This window comes from Sceloporus occidentalis, unplaced genomic scaffold (assembly GCF_023333645.1).
Source record: "Sceloporus occidentalis isolate IW3139 unplaced genomic scaffold, rSceOcc1.0.p SCAF_5, whole genome shotgun sequence".
Lineage (NCBI taxonomy): Eukaryota > Metazoa > Chordata > Lepidosauria > Squamata > Phrynosomatidae > Sceloporus > Sceloporus occidentalis.
Window position 1 is genome coordinate 126100037 of NW_028316985.1, and position 16171 is coordinate 126116207.

The following is a 16171-nucleotide window of genomic DNA, read 5'->3' on the forward strand; positions in this document are numbered from 1 at the left end:
ATAGATAGACGATAGATGAACAGACAGGTAAACAGGTAGGTAGACAGATAGAGAGGTAGGTAAATAAATAGAGAGATAGGTAAATAGATAGGTAGTTGGTAGGTAGGTAGGTAGATAGATTGACAGACAGACAGACACGTAAAGAGATGGTGGGTAAATGGCTAGGTATATAAACAGATAGGTGGGTGGGTGGGTAGGTAGATAGGTAAACAGACAGATCTATACACAGACAGCCCCCTCCACCGACCTGAAGTCATGTACCCCCGGGAGGCCTGGGAGAGGAAAGCCGGGGGGAAATGCTTGTGGAGGCGGTAGTCCTTTTCGCTGCGGGACCTCATGCGGTCCGAAGCCCGGTCGGAGAAGTCGGAGCTGGGCCAGGCTCGCCTGAGAGTGGTGCTCCGGGTCTTCTTCATGTCGAGGCGGGCGGGGAGGCAAGGAGGCAGGCAGGCAGGGAGGCCTAGCCCAGCAGCACCAGAAGCACCAGAAGCAGCAGCAGCAGCAGCATCCCCAGCAGTAGGAGCCCAGGCCAGGCCTCACATCCCTCCTCTCTCCCCCTCAGAGGAGGAGGAGGAGGAGGAGGAGGAGGCCGCCCCAGGAAGACGGAGGAGGAGAAGCCCCATCTGGGCGCCCCTTTCGCCCCTCAGGCCCCACGACGACGACCCCGAAAGCAGCTCCATCTTCTTCCCCCACAGAGGCAGCTCCACACCACGTCCCTCGTCGCCGACGCATTGAGCCTCAAATGGGGACAAATGATAATGAAATAATAGTAATAATAATAATAAAATAATAATGGCTGGTGGAGGCTGTATTAACAACAACAACAACAACAACAATGGCGGGAGACAAAAGGGTCCCCCCCAAAAGAAAGAGGCAACGCTTCAAGCCCCCCCCCCCCCTTTTTGGGGTTTGTTGTTGTGTCTCAAAATATGGTCGCAAGAAGCCAAGTCAAGGAGCATCCCATCCTCAGTGGGGAGAAATAAAGAATGCTGGCAGCTGGGGTTTCATATTTTCTTTCCCCCCTTTCCCCCCCTTTCTGTCTTCCTTTTGCAGCCTATCACAATCCGAGCAAAACATCCATGATGAGGATGAGAGGAAACACCACAACAACAATCATGGCTGCAGCAGCAGCAGCAGCGAAGACCCCTTCCCCTTTCTTCTTCTTTGCACCTCAATAATGTTGTGCCTTTAAAACAACACACCAAAGCCCCACCAAAAGCAGCTCAATGCAGATGGCCATCATGGCCATGGCGTCTCTTCCTTTCCCAGATCCTGCAGCAGCAGCAGCAGCAGCAGCAGCAGCAGGGTTTCTTTCTTTTCCTTATCCTCCTCCTCCTCCTCCTCCTTCCTCCACAAATGCAAGGTTACTCTCCTTTTCCCACCATTGCATTGTTGTTGTTATTCTTGCATCTCGCCTCTTGCAGAAGCTGCAAGGTTTTAATCCAAAATATATTAGGGTTTTGTTGTTGTTGTGTTTTTATCTCCTTCCCCCTTCGTCTGCTCCACTTGCCTTTCCCTTTCTCTCTCTCTCTCTCACTCTCTCTGCTTGCTGCTGCTCCTCCTGCTCTTCTCTCAGCCTCAAATGCAGGGAAGAAGAATAGCTCCTGGAAGGCAGGGAACAAGGCAGCCTACCCAGCCTTCTTATGCTAATCAAGGAGCTGCCTTTTCAGTTACTACTATAGGAGCTCAGACCCCCATTTTCATGCAAAAGAGCCTTGGGCTTTCACCCAAGAAAGCTTGGGTTGTGCCCCAGACAGCCATCAATCAATTTGGGCTGGGAGTGTTTGCACACCAAGTTTGGGTTTTCTTCCTCCTCCCCCAAAGGGCCACTCCAGACCACTTTTTCTCTCTCTTTCCCCCACTTTCTCCTTCTTTCATTAAAGGAAGAAAAAAAGAGAAGTCTTTGTTGTTGTTGCTTTTGAAAGCACGCCTGCTTTGTTGTTGTTTGCCTTCAAGTTATTCCTGACTTATAGTGACCCCAAAGTGAACCTGAGTATGGTATGTTTCTTCAGAGGGGGTTTGCCAAGCCATCCTGAGGCTGAGAGAGTGTGACTTGCCCACAGTTACTTATGGAGACCCTAATGCGAACTTATCATGGGATTTTCTTGGCAAGTGCCTTCAGAGGGGGTTTGCCAAGCCATCCTGAGGCTGAGAGAGTATGACCTGCCCACAGTTACTTATGGTGACCCTACAGCAAACTTATCATATAATTTGCCCACCGTTACATATGGCAACCCTAAAGCGAACCTATTGCCATCCTGAGGCTGAGAGAGTGTGATTTGCCCACAGTTACTTAGAGCAACCCCAATGCGAACCTATCCTGGGGTTTTCTTGGCAAGTTTCTTCACAGGAGGTTTGCCATTGCCATCCTAGGGCTGAGAGAGTGTGATTTGCCCACCCATTGGGTTTACATGGCTGAGCCAGGATTCACACTCTGCTCTCCAGAATCATAGTCCAACACTCAAACAACTATACCACTCGGGCGCTTTCTTAGCTTATCCTAACAATAAATAACTGACTTTGAGGTTTTCTTGTTTCCTAAAAGACAGGATGCAGTGAATTTCACAGCTGGAAGAAAACTTCCAGGACAAATTAAAAGAACTGCCTCAAAGCAACAACTTCTTGGCTCTTCTCTCTGTGCTGTGAGAACAGGGTGACCAGTGTCCTCACTGCAAAGAAGGACAATGTACAGCAAAATGGTGACCACTCATGAAAAGTGCAGGACATGAACAAATAAAAAGTTCAAAACACTCATATAAATCTAACTGCATGCTTCTACATCATGCTCAAAATGGAAAACATTTTGGAATTCCTCCTGGACAGAAGGTTGAAATGTAGGACATGTCCTGGAAAAAAGAGGATGTCTGGTCACCCTGTGTGAGAAAGACCTGCAATCTCTTTTGCAAAGCAAAGGCATGATATAGTTGTTTCTAGCCCCAGGAGTGAATCATTAGAGATCGCTAATGCAGGCAGACAGGTAATGAGAGAAGAGGCCCAGTTCTGTTTGAGATGTTTCATAAAATGGAGCATATACGAGCTGCAACAACATACAGTTGGCCCTCCATATCCACTGGGGTTAGGTACACATGACCACAGTGAAAGTGGGGAAAAAGCAAATACCTCTTTAAGAATCTAAGGTCTAAGAACACCTCTAAGAATCACTAGGTCCTCCAGTGAAACCCTATGGTCAACATCAGTTGAATGCTGACCACAGAATTGCTCTGGAGGATGTGCAAATGCCTACAGAAGTGTTTTCTCTAGGAATCTAGTCTTCTAGTGTGACTGTATGGTCAACTTCCAGCAGAGTCACGCTGGAGAACCTAGACTAGACATTCCTAGAGAGAATATATCAATTACTGTATATACTCATCCAGGGGTATCCGTGCTGGACATCTGGCAAACCCAATAACATCAAAAATCCACCAAACAGTAATACCTTTATTGTGCTAACCAACATTTCTGGCTTTATTTGCTCAAGAACCTACTTGTTATTCTTTTGGGCTGTCCATGGTATCCTCAGCACTCTTCTTCAGCACCGCATCTCAAAAGAGTTAATTTTCCTCTTGTCTGCTTTCTTCACTGTCCAGCTCTCACATTCTTACATGGTGATTTAAGAAGCCCTGGTGGTGCAGCCACTCACTCACAAATCACAAGGTTGTGAGTTCAATCCCGCCCAGGGGCTCAGGGTCGACTCAGCCTAGCATCCTTCCAAGGTTGCTAAAATTAATACCCAACTTGTTGGTGGTTGTAAACTGCTTAGAGACTGCTTAGTGCAGTATGAAGCAGTATACAGTGGAACCTCGCCATACGCGGCGGGATCCGTTCCGGATCCCGCCGCGTATGGCGATTTCCGCCTATGCTCGAGCCCCATTGTAAACAATGGGGCTCGTGCACGGCGGCGCGGAGGTGTGCGGGGCGCAACAGGCGCACGCGCCCGTTCAACTGAATGGGACGTGCCGCCCCTTCCGCCCCGTGCACGCGCCGCGGCTTGAGCACGTATGCTCAAGGCCGCGTATGGCGCGCCCGCCTATGGCGAGGTTCCACTGTACAGTATAAATGAAGCTGCTATTGTTATGGTGATGGAGAATGCAATGGCTTGGACTATCGTAACTTTAGGATTCAATTGAATATTTTTGCACTTCAGGATCTTTTCTAGTTCTTTCATAGCTGCCCTTCACATTCCTAGTCTTCTGATTTCTTGACTGCAATCTCCATTCTGGTCAAAATCCAAGGTAAAGGAATTCTTTAACTATTTCAATTTCCTCATCGTCTAGTTTGATTTTATGTACGTAGTTCCTCTTTTGTCTTTATTTTTGTTTTCTTTTTGTTCAGTATTAAACCTGCCTTTGCACTTTCTTCTTTTACTTTCTTTAGTAAGTGTTCCAAATCTAGGATATTTTCTGCTAGTGGCATGGTGGCATCTAATTTGATGAGTGAAATGATATCATGACACAACAAAAGTTAATCAGTCTGGAATGTTTTTTTTCTTTTCATTCTTGGGTTGGCTGGTCTTCACAAAGGGTCACAGAGCCATTGAAGGGCTCCTGCCACTTTTTATCCCTGCAGTAGTGGCTTTGTTGACCATATGGACTCCATTTGACAATATGAACACCGGAGAAACAGGTTGCCTGTTGTTTACATTTCCTGTCATTTATTTCCCCTTGTTAAGTCACAAATCTGTCTCTTCAAAGTTGCCCAAACGTATGTAGAATTGCATATACATTGTTTTCCAGAGCTGTCATCTGAAAATTGCTTGGTCTTTTACCTTCATTATTACTCAAAATCTTTCAGGACAATCAATATGAAAGTAGTTCATAAACCACTTCTCCATTCTGCTGTCCAATGCAAAAGCATTTGGCACTAATGAGAAATAGTACAATGAAAATCAATGAGAAAGAGTGCAAATATTTAGCCAGAAATGTATCATGAACTGAAACAAAAATTCATAAAGCAAAACTCCATTTATGTCAGTTATGAACGTCATCCTATAAACACATCTGTCTCTAAAGCAGAAAGAAATTCAAAGTATGTTTCATAATAAGACACAGTGACCTGGTTCAAATGATCACATCTTGACTTATCAAACTGAGATACACGCATGCCTTTGCCAACACACTAATCTCTTCACTGCTGTTCTGCATGCCACAATTAATCCCAGATATCTTCATTTATAACAATAGTGCTAACTAACACATGTCAACAGATATGGAAAATAAAACAATGGCCAACAGATTGGAAATGATCAATATACCTCCCCATCTACAAAATAGGAGACACAAAAGACTGCAGCTAATATAGGGCCATAGCACTGATCTCCCACACAAGCAAAATCATTCTCAAAATTCTACATCATAGACTCCAACCATACATGGAGAGAGAAATCCCAGAGGTCCAAGCAAGGGTCAGGAAAGGAATAGGTACTAGGGACCACACTGCAAACATACGATGGCTAATGGAGTGCATGAGAGAATTCCAAAAGAAAATCAGCATGTGCTTTATAGACTATAGCAAAGCCTTCAATTGCATAGATCATGAAAGGCTATGGAACACACTTAAAGATATGCAAGTGCCAACACATGTGATAGTCCTGAAGAGGAATCTGTACTCAGGACAAGGGCTACTGTCAGAAGTCAGAGAAGCAGAATGGTTCCCAATTGGCAAAGGAGTCAGACAAGGTTGCATCTTATCACCCTACCTGTTCAACCTATAAGCAGAACATATTGTAGGCAAGGCAGGCTTGGACATAGAAGAAGCAGGAGTGAAAATAGGAAGAAGGAATATTAACAGTTTAAGGAGATTTTCAGACGGGGGGGGGAGGAGCCGAGAGTAAAAGGCATACTCCTGGCATAATCGTGTGATCGCACGGAAGATTTTCAGACACATTGCAGTCATGCAGAACTTATCCGGTGAAGATCCAGGAATGCTCCAGCAACAAACCATTCATGGGGAAGTCCTGTGAATGGTTTGTTAGTGGAGCATTCCTGGATCCTCACCGGATAAGTCCTGGATGAGCATGATGTTGTCTGAAAATATTCAGCGCGATCATGCAATTATGCTGGGAGTATGCCTTTTACTCCTGCCTTTTCCCCCCATCTGAAAATCTCCTAAGATATGCAGACAACACCATAATACTAGCAGAAAACCTCACAACTACTAAGGAAGATTAAGGAAGAAAGTGCAAAGGGAGGCTTACTGTTGAACATAAAGAAAATAAAAATAATGACCACAGAGAATCTACATAAATTCAACCTAGACAGTGAAGAAATAGAAATAATAAAAGTATTCTCATACCTGGTATTAAACATTGATAGGAACAGAGACTGTGGCCAGGAAATCAGAACAAGATTAAGAAAGGCAATGGAAGAACTAGAAAAGATCCTAAAATGCAAAGATATACAACAGAGCACAAGAGTTAGTATCATACAAGCTATTGTATTCCCTATTTCCATATTTCCAGACAAATCATGAGGAGGCATGATGACTCATTGGAAAAAAACAATAATGTTAGGAAAGGTGGATGGAATTCGAAAGAGAGGAAGGTCTCATGCTAGATGGATGGACTCTGTTAAGGAGGTCACAGATATGACTTTGCAAGAACTAAGCAGAGCAGTAGAGGACAGGTAATCTTGGAGATGTCTCATCCACAGGGTTGCCATGGGTCAAGATCAACCTGAGGGCAGTTAACAACAACAACAAATCTTCAATTAACAGTTTATTTCATATTATGGTTTAATATCCTAGCAAACATAGTAATTATAGTTTCTCAGATCAGTTGAAATGGGAAACTATGGTTAATGGTAGACTCAGTGTCTTATCAGAGTATGGAGAAGAAAAGGCAGCTAAAGAGTGCTACCAAAAGATTACACACAACCTATGTATAAAGCCAAGGTATGATATTCTGAACCAGCCTTGCTCTTGCTGTCTTGAGTTACTGTTCTTTCTCTACAGAACTTTAAACTTCACCTTCCATACATAACTTTGCCTCCCTTCAGCTGACCCACTCATACAAAAACAACGGAAAGGTGAATTTAAGGACCCCCGATTTTGCCTGGGGTTGTGGACTTTTTTCAACTCATTCAACCTCTAATTCGCTCCTGAATGTGTAAACAAATCAGGGGTTAAAGTGAGTTCAGAACATTAACCCTAGGCCAAGATAACAGATGGTGTAAACCAAGAAATCCTTTGCCTTCCTTGGTTTCATGCATGACTATCAATTCATCACACAAGCCAAGACACAGATTTACCTATTAACATAAGTTTCATTTACCAATAACTGTCATCATATAGTTGCTCTTGTTTTGCAAAAAGAAAAATGTGCAAAATACAATCTTTGTAAGACTGTATCCATAGCTTTACTCAGGGCTAGTTATAACACAACCATCTTTTTAAAGATGCTTTCTGGACTAGTGTTTTAAGGTTAAATGTGGTAGAAGCATGTTCCCTGTCTGTCTGTCCCTTTCTCATCATATGTCAAAACAAAAAGGAAACATTAATCTGTTTACTTCCATATTGTCTAAACAAGTCACTGGAAATATGATGATGTTTGTGAGGATTCCACATCAAGTTGCTTAATGTCTTTCACCGCAGAAGCTTCAATTTTATTTATTTTATTTTGGCTTTGTTTGTTTCTTCTCCACAGCCCTCTCAAGAAATCCTATTCCATATAGAATGTTGTTTGCAAAAGGCCATCCAGCAGGACACAAGTTACTTCTGACTTATGGCAACCCTAAGTCAAACTTATTAAGGGGAGTGGGGTTTGCTCAAAAAGAGATTTGCCCTTGCCTCCCTCTGAGGCTGAGAGAGTGTGGCTTACCCAAGGTCACCCAGAGTGTTTCCACGGCTGAATGAGGATTTGAACCCTGGTCTCCAGAATCCACTCAAATCACTATCCCACTGCACTACACTGATTCTCTGTATACAGGTAGAATTATAATTAAACACATATCTAATGGACTAGTAGATAAATTCAAATGCCATTTAGGGGCATCACTAACACACACACACACACACACACACACACCCCTAAGCAACACAGTACATGTAATGCTGTTATTTGTTATATGCCACTTCCAACCTATAGGCACCAGTAGATTAAAAAAATAGCTTCTCTCTTTCCTTTTTCAGGTCACTTTGAAAAGGAGGTGGCTTTTGTGAGTGGCCAAGTAGAGGTATCAGGTTACAGCAACTCTTTGATATGAGGAAGTTCCCCAGGTTTTGAGTGTTGCTCACTAATCCTCCTAATTTGTTTCCTTACAAAAATCCTCATCATCATTCAAATCAGATGTAGGGTGCTAAGAAAAGAGAGCTCTTGGCAAGAATCACAGCTTTTTTTTTTTTTACTTCTTACACTTCATTACAATATAAAGACTGTTTGACCTGATGGAATTAAGTTAGCATCACTATTGTTAATTTGGCTATTTGGACATAATGGCTGAGTTTGTTTTTTGAAATGTTAAAAGGAAAGTAAGAAAGAAAAATGTGTTAAAAGTAATCAGTTACAATCACACAGGGAACATGCAGGGGTAGCTGTGTTGGTCATTTACAAAATACAAACAAAAATCCATCAGTGATTTTTGTTTGTATTTGGTAATGCACAATATACTTGTTGCAAGCCTTGAAAGCTCCATGGGCTTCTTCATCAGGCAAGATATTACAAACCAAACAAGAGGGGGAAAAAACAATTGGAAATGTTAGTCAGATGCCTGCATGTTGTTTCAGTCCTTAGTAAAGATGTTATACTGACTGAAACAACATGCAGGCATCTAACATCTCCAATTGTTTTTTCCTCCTCCTGTTTGGTTTGGAACATCTTGCCTGATGAAGAAGCCCACAGAGCTTTGAAAGCTTGCAACAAGTATATTGTGCATTTTGGTTGGCCAATCACACAGTGATTTACACATAGTTACTTTAAACATGTTTTTTTTGGGGGGAGGGGGAATTATAATGTTAAAAGCTGGAAACCCTAACGCTAGCCCCACAATAAAATCCAGTAAAACAATACATCCATACACATACATACATACATTGCAATTATATCACAAACAGAGTGAAATTATGCTTTATCACAATGCAACTGTGATGTCACTTGGTTTTGCCTTAGTTATTCCTCCAAAATTAATTACAAGTAACCCATTATTTGTGATTAGTTATTCCTTATGCTGAGGCGGGGGAGACAACACCGGCTGATGGGGCAAGATCAGGATGTCCCAAATTTAAAGCAGGAGCCATTTAAACATCCTCAGGCTAGTCTGCTGGAACCACAGTAGGTGAATTATGCTGTTCCACTAAACCAAGCTTAATTACAGAGCCTCTTCAGCTTATTTCAGATCATATTTCTATCACTACTTGTGGTTCTGGAATGCATGATAACACACCTGCTTTTGTTTTGTTCTATATTGCATTTGTTTTAATAAGGACCATTTTGAGTCAATTTAGCTTCCCCTAAGTCCCATTTAGAGAAGAAAGGTTTTTATGTCTATATAGTCTTCTGGCTCTTGTAAAAGTACTCTTTGCTTTTTCCTCAATTACTGGGAGGGGGTACATTTGAAATATCAAAACACAGATACCCTGATTGTTGTTGATTGTGTGTGCCTTCAAGTCATTTCTGACTTATGGCAACATTATCACAGGGTTTTCCTGGCAAAGTTTATACAGAGGGTGTTTGCCATTGCCTTTCTTCTGTGGCTGAGACAGATAGTAAGAACTATGATCCTTTGTTGAGGTTGTAATCTGGGTACTTATGAGCACCATGCTGTGTATTTGGACAGCCAGCATGGTATAGTGGTTTGAATGCTGGAATGTTAGAAGCCCAGGGTTCAAATCCCCACTCAGCCATGGAAACCTACTGAGTGACTTTGGTAGTCCAAATACAAAGCATGGTGCTCATAAGTACCCACATTACAACCTCAACAAAGGATCATAGTTCTTACTATCAGTGTGTTTTAAAAGATTTAACAAATCTTGCCAAGAAAATCCATGCTAAGGTTGCCTTAAGGTCACCATAAGCGAGAAATGACTTGATGGCACACAACACACGCGCACACAAAGTGAAACAGGGGACTTCCATGATCTAAAGTCATGGTTCTATGAACCACTGATTCATTTTAAGTAATCCTAGTGAAGACAGCCAGCATGGTGTAGTGGTTCAAGCACTGGATTACGACTTTGGAGACTAGGGTTCGAATCCTTGCTTAGTCATGGAAATCCACTGGCTGATCTTGGGCAAATCACATGCTCTCCACCTCAGAAGAAGGCAATGGTGGCAAACCCCCTCTGAGCAAACCTTACCAAGAAAACCCCATGCCTTAGGGTCATGGTGGTCACCATAAGTCAGAAACAACTTGAAGGCTCACACAATAGAAGTACTCATGAAGATTTTGTGTTCTTTCCCCAGCAAGAGACAAATAAATGTGAGAAAGGTACCCGCATACTGAGTCCTTTAGGACCTGCTTCTCTGCTCCTGTCTACACAAGAGAATAAGCAAACTCCTTACTGACTGGAGTAGCTTCCAAAGATTTCTCAAGGAGTTCCCAATGTAGACCACAATCCTAGGAGCCTTTTCTTTTCACATTCAGTACAACTACATTCTCCCAAGTAGTTGATTCATTCCTTCTTTCCCAGCGTACCTACAGAGTTCTTCCTCTTCTTCTTCTTCTTTTTTTTTTTTTGTTTTTTGTTAAAAAAGTACCACACCAGGATTCAAACGGATCCCAATAACATCACTTAATTGCCTGTCTCAGTATAGGAACAAAAGGAGGAGGGAGTAACTAAAGTGCTAGAGGAAAATTCTGCCCAAGTCTCTGGCTGCAGAAATAATTCAGTTTGAGACCGCTTTATCTGTCTTGGCACAGTGCTAGGTAATCCTGGGGCTTGTACTTTGTTGTGGCACCAGACCTATCTGACAGAGAAGGTGAAATGTCCCACAAAACTACAATTCCCAGAATTCTGCAGGATAAAGCTATAGCACTTAAAATGCTGCAGGGCTGATGCAGCCTCTGCTATTCACAATGCACTGGAGTGGATTAGAGCACCGTTGGCCTTCTATCTCAATCTGTGTAAGAAGCACCCAAATTTTGTGGAGCTTTGTTGCTGTGTGCCTTCAAGTCATTTCCAGTTCATGGCAACCTAGGCAAACCTTTCACAGTTTTTTGGAGATTTTTTTGGCAAGACTTGTTGGGGGGGGGGGGCGTTGAGTCATAGTCCAAAATATTTCAAGCCACAAAACAGCAGGTAAGAAGAGAAGAAACAGTAAGAAGCAGGGAGATGAATGGCAGAGTTATGGGAAACAGAGTTCTGTGGTGTACAAAAAGCAAAAATCACACATGTCCTAAATGATGTTCTACACACAAAAGCTGAACAAAGACATTGATTGTGAATATGCAAACTATCTATGGCTCCAAAGCTCACTCTATATTTCTGATATGCACCTAAGTACTAAGAAAGGTATCTTCATTTACAGGCAAGATTTTGTTGTTGTTGCTGTTGCATGTCTTCAAGTTGTTTTTGATTTATGGAGACCCTAAGGTGAACCTATCATAGGGTTTTCTTAGCAGGTTTCTTCAGATGAGGTTTGCCATTGCCATCCTCTGAGGTTCAGAAAGTGTGACTTGCCCAACGTCACTAGGCGGGTTTTCATGGCTGAACCAGGATTCAAACCCTAGTCTCCAGAGTCCTAGACCAACACTCATACTACTACACCACGCTGGCCCCTCCATAGCCAAGATACAGCAATAGAGATTTTCAGAGCAGAATGGACACAACTGGCATCTTCAAGTCTCGCTAGGCTGAGTTAAGACTTTGCAAGACATACAGCCATCATAACATGAGTAACACACTAACATTACTCTACATTACAGAGATCACCCAAGACAGAGGTAAGGTACAGCTTGACAATTGTCCGGGCTACAAATTTAGTGAGAATTAAGCACACCACCAGCGTGTTGTGCTAAGGGTAGTTTTGGCACATGAGCTAGAGAACTAAGATTTGTGTATTTTTTTCTCCAATAAAGTATCCATGCAAGAAATAAGTGCTTCCCAGTTTGGCATGGTGAAAGCATCAACACTGTAATTCCCAAGCATTTGTACTGCAGAGAAACACACTTCATCTGGAAGGGAGCAACAAAGCAAAAGGGGGAGAAGGTAACGATGTACGTTGAGACCAAAAAAAAAAAACAAAAACCCAAACTAAGGAGGTAGACAGGAAAGCATTATAATCTTTATTGGGCCTGCAGACCACCTGTTGAACTGTTTCACTTCATATCATTTCTCTTTAGTTAGTCAACTAAAACACATTATTGGACTAATGCATGGTGTTAAATGATAGAACATCCAACAGCTGCTCTCCTGTTACAAGAAAAGCTTTTATAGACAGTGGCTTTAAAAAGCCATGAGACAACTATCTATTTGTCAATGAGATCTCTGATGAACATGGGGGCATGGGGGAGACAAAACAGGTGTCTGTGGTTATATCTGGACAACAAATAAAAATGTGCTTTAATGGTATTTGCTAGATAAAATTTATTACCTTCTTCCGTTCTAGTCTTTTCTTCAGCATGTTGTTTAAAATAATATGCAAGGCAGCTGGTTTCTACATGTCACTTTGGTGCTAGAGATATTTAGAATCATGGAAAACAAAATAAAGAAACCAGTGATCATTCCAGTTTAAGCTGTTTGTGCAATCTCTCTGGATGACATGTCTTTCTTCCATTTGGTTTTTCAAAGAAAGATAATACAATTTTATCACTATTGTCTAATTTTAATACAACCCATGTAGTTGGTACATGCCTTGTGTTCTGTATCTAATGTTACCTAAAAAACATGACTTTAAGAACTAGTGTTAACAGTTGTGGGAGCTGAGAACCCATTTGACCAACTTTTTATTTGTTTACAAAGATATTGTGGGTAAAGTTTGGGGAAGAGTAGGAACAATGGACATTCACAACTATGCCAACCAAACATCTTTGTTCTTCTTGTTATGTCATAGAAAACAGAGTACAGTTGGCCCTCCATTTCTGTGAGGGATCCATTTCGGACCCCCTCCCCTCGTGAAAAGGGAGACTCGTGTATATTCAAGCCCCATAGGCTTGAATGGGGCATGTGCCCATGAGCGCATGCAGCGCATGTGCCACGGGGGCACATCCCATTGAAAATAACGGAGGTCACCCCTCCATGAATATTCAAGGCCACAGACCTCAAGTCTGTGAGAAAGGAGGGATGACCATAATTGTTTTAACTAATAAAATAATCTGCAGCCTTCTAATCCCCCAAACCAGCAGGATCACTGGAGTAGGGTTGTCAGGTTGGATGTGTGGGGAGAGACTTCTCTAATTTTCATCCTTAACACATCTGGGAGCAGGATCAGGTACTGTCATAAAGCTCCATCAATTGGGATGAAGGTACCTGTCCTTTCCTCACCTTACAAACCCCAACTTTCAGCCACAGCCATCCCCTTCCAAAATGGCCATTGTCTAACTTGTGGAAGAAAGAGGAAGGGATGTGGTGGAGCATCTGGCAACAAGAATAGAACTGGGCATTCTTCCACAACTTTGCTTTCACCTCTACGGACAAGAAATGGCAATAGCCATGATGAAAGAGGGACAACTGTGGCTGGAATTAGGCTTTGGAAGATATGGGAGGACAAAACCCTTGGTCCAATTTGATGGAGCCCCCATATTTGGGGGCATTCCATTCCCCCTCCATGAATACAAAAAAATAGGGGACCTCAAGTCCCATTATTGCCTATGGACGTGCAACATGCGCATGACCACACTGGTGCAGCCTCATGCATGTGCTGCCATTGAGGATACTGGGGTGGGGCCATCCATGGGGGCTAGCTCATTGATATGAAGGGCTGACTATAACTCATCCAGCTCCAAGATCTGTTAAGTATGAAAGTTACAAAAGCCCTGTCCCTCATCAAATATGGCAACCCTGCACTGGGGAATCTAGAATCCGCACCATGCCAAACATTACCTAGATTTGCCAGGATAATACAGTTACCAGGTAAAGTTTAATTACTATCTGGAACATTACACAATGGATCCTTGACTGCTATAAAACAATAACATTGGAAAACAAAATTAGCGATATTGTGAGAAGGGAAAGAAGCTCATATATAAATCCCAGAGAAAGGAATCAAAGAGGCATTGATGCTGCATGCATCTGCCCATGAGTGTCCCCAGAACTACAGCAACCAGTATTTATTTATTTAAAATGGTTGGGCAAAGAGGGATGCACATGTGGCCCCTCAAGGCCATACATGTTGTCCTCAATCTTTAATGTTCTACAGCTTTCAACCCTTCTAGTCTGCCCTTTTTCTGGTCCAAAAGATTGAATTACCTCCAGGAGAGGCAATTCACCTTTTAAGTTTTTTGCAGGGTCCCTGCACTTTTTAACATTTACAAAATACCCATTCCAGGGTCTGTGCAGTTTTACATTTTTTAAAATTCTCAGGTACCTTTGTGTTTTTTTGTTTTATTTTGTTTTGTTTGGGCAGTCCATGAAGCAGAAAACTGGCCTCAACTGACTACAGTTGCCAGTTCCTGATTTCAAATATTTGTCATTTTGACTTTTTAGATGATAAACTTGCAAACAGACACTGTGGACTCTTCCAGATAGAGCAAATGTATCAGGATTTTGCAATATGTGTTAATGTAGTTCTCAGGGTTTCTTTTTTTTTTTTAATAGCCAAAAACTCATTGTCTTGGACTGCTTTTTGGCAATTCGTGGCACCCATTGCAATATTCTATTCCCACTCAAGTGAGAGAGGAAAATGTGCTCTTCAAGCCAGAGTGTTCCCACAACAAACCACACCACTTGAGTGTATGTTTTTTTAAAGCCCTTTGGAAGAGCCATAGTGCAAATCCAAGAATTTGTTACAAACAGCCCCCAAAAGAATGAGTGGACATAGAATAGTCTCCAACATAAAGCAGAAAACCCAAGCAGCCATATTGCGAGAATTCAACCTTTTTTAGCCCAACTGGGAAGAGCATTATGTTAACTTTTAGTAATGCATTACACAAGGATGGACAACTGGGCTAGAGACCTAGATCAGCCAGAGGTTGTAACTGGAAGTTACTTCCAGCTAAAACGTCTGTGTTCCTTTTGGGCAGGCTGGGAGGAGAGGGCCAGCAACTGAACTTTTTCTGCCATTTACAGGGCAATTCTTTGACAAAAATTTGATAGCCGTTGGGTTTAAGGGAGGTCAGAAAAGGGCTTCCAGCCCACAAAAATGGGACTGAATCCATATGTGACCCAAGGGCCACAATTTCCCCATCCCTGGTACAACAATCAGCTTTGGATGAGCTGTAATAGTATTTGATACTTTGCTTCTATTCAGTTTTGCAGTGCTTCTGTTACTCATCCACCCACACAACATACATGCAGAAATGTTCGCTGTACCAACTGCACAATGAAACACATGGGCTTGACCCAGGAATGACAAGGCACATCTTGTGCTTCCGTAACAGCACAAGTATTGCTTGTGCATAGAGAAAAAGCATTCAGAAAAACGTGCAATGAAACACATAGGCTTGACCCGGGTTATGATCCCCAGGTCAAGCCCATGTGTTTCACATTTTTCTGAATGCTTTTTCTCTATGCACAAGCACTACTTCAAAGAAGAGAATGGTGGCATTTGGATAAAGTGAACCAGGCAATACTCCCAGCATGTATTTTAAATACTAAATGCTTTTTAGATGTGTGTCATGTATCACTGTAAACTCACATAGATATTTCCATATGGTAACCAACTTATTGCCTAGGCACTAGGGGAAGATGGCAATCCTTGGAAGGGGATATGGTAACAACGTGACATGATGCAGATCTTGGAAAACTTCTTTGTAGGGTTACTGATCCCATAATTCCTCAGGCAACATAGCTACTGTTCAGCCAAAGTTCACCTGTTCAATGGAGAATCTAGACGTTGTGGTCCAAAAAAGATTTTTTTAAAGTTATAATGACATGACTTTTAAAGAAGTGAGTGTATATGCCTGTGCACACATGTTTCAGTAAATGACACCAAATTTATCCCTTTCAAAAGAAAGAGCCAGAAATATGACAGAATTTAATGAAGGCATTAGGTAAAAATATGTTATGTATAGCTAATAATTTTTGCCAAGAATATATTTTAAAAGGTAGAGAAATATCTCTACACTCAGTTAGCAGAAACATTTAA

General features: G+C 42.1%; 1 protein-coding gene across 1 annotated transcript in view; it reads right to left on the reverse strand.

Moving 5' to 3' along the window:
* The window catches only part of STOX2 (storkhead box 2), an 82364-nt gene extending 81785 nt beyond the window's left edge, over positions 1–579 (reverse strand). The window contains exon 1 of the mRNA XM_089525410.1: positions 248–579. Within this exon, the coding sequence (XP_089381536.1) occupies positions 248–413 (166 nt within the window). The 5' untranslated portion in view covers positions 414–579. The remainder of the gene's footprint in view (positions 1–247) is intronic.
* Positions 580–16171: the final 15592 nt, after the last annotated feature.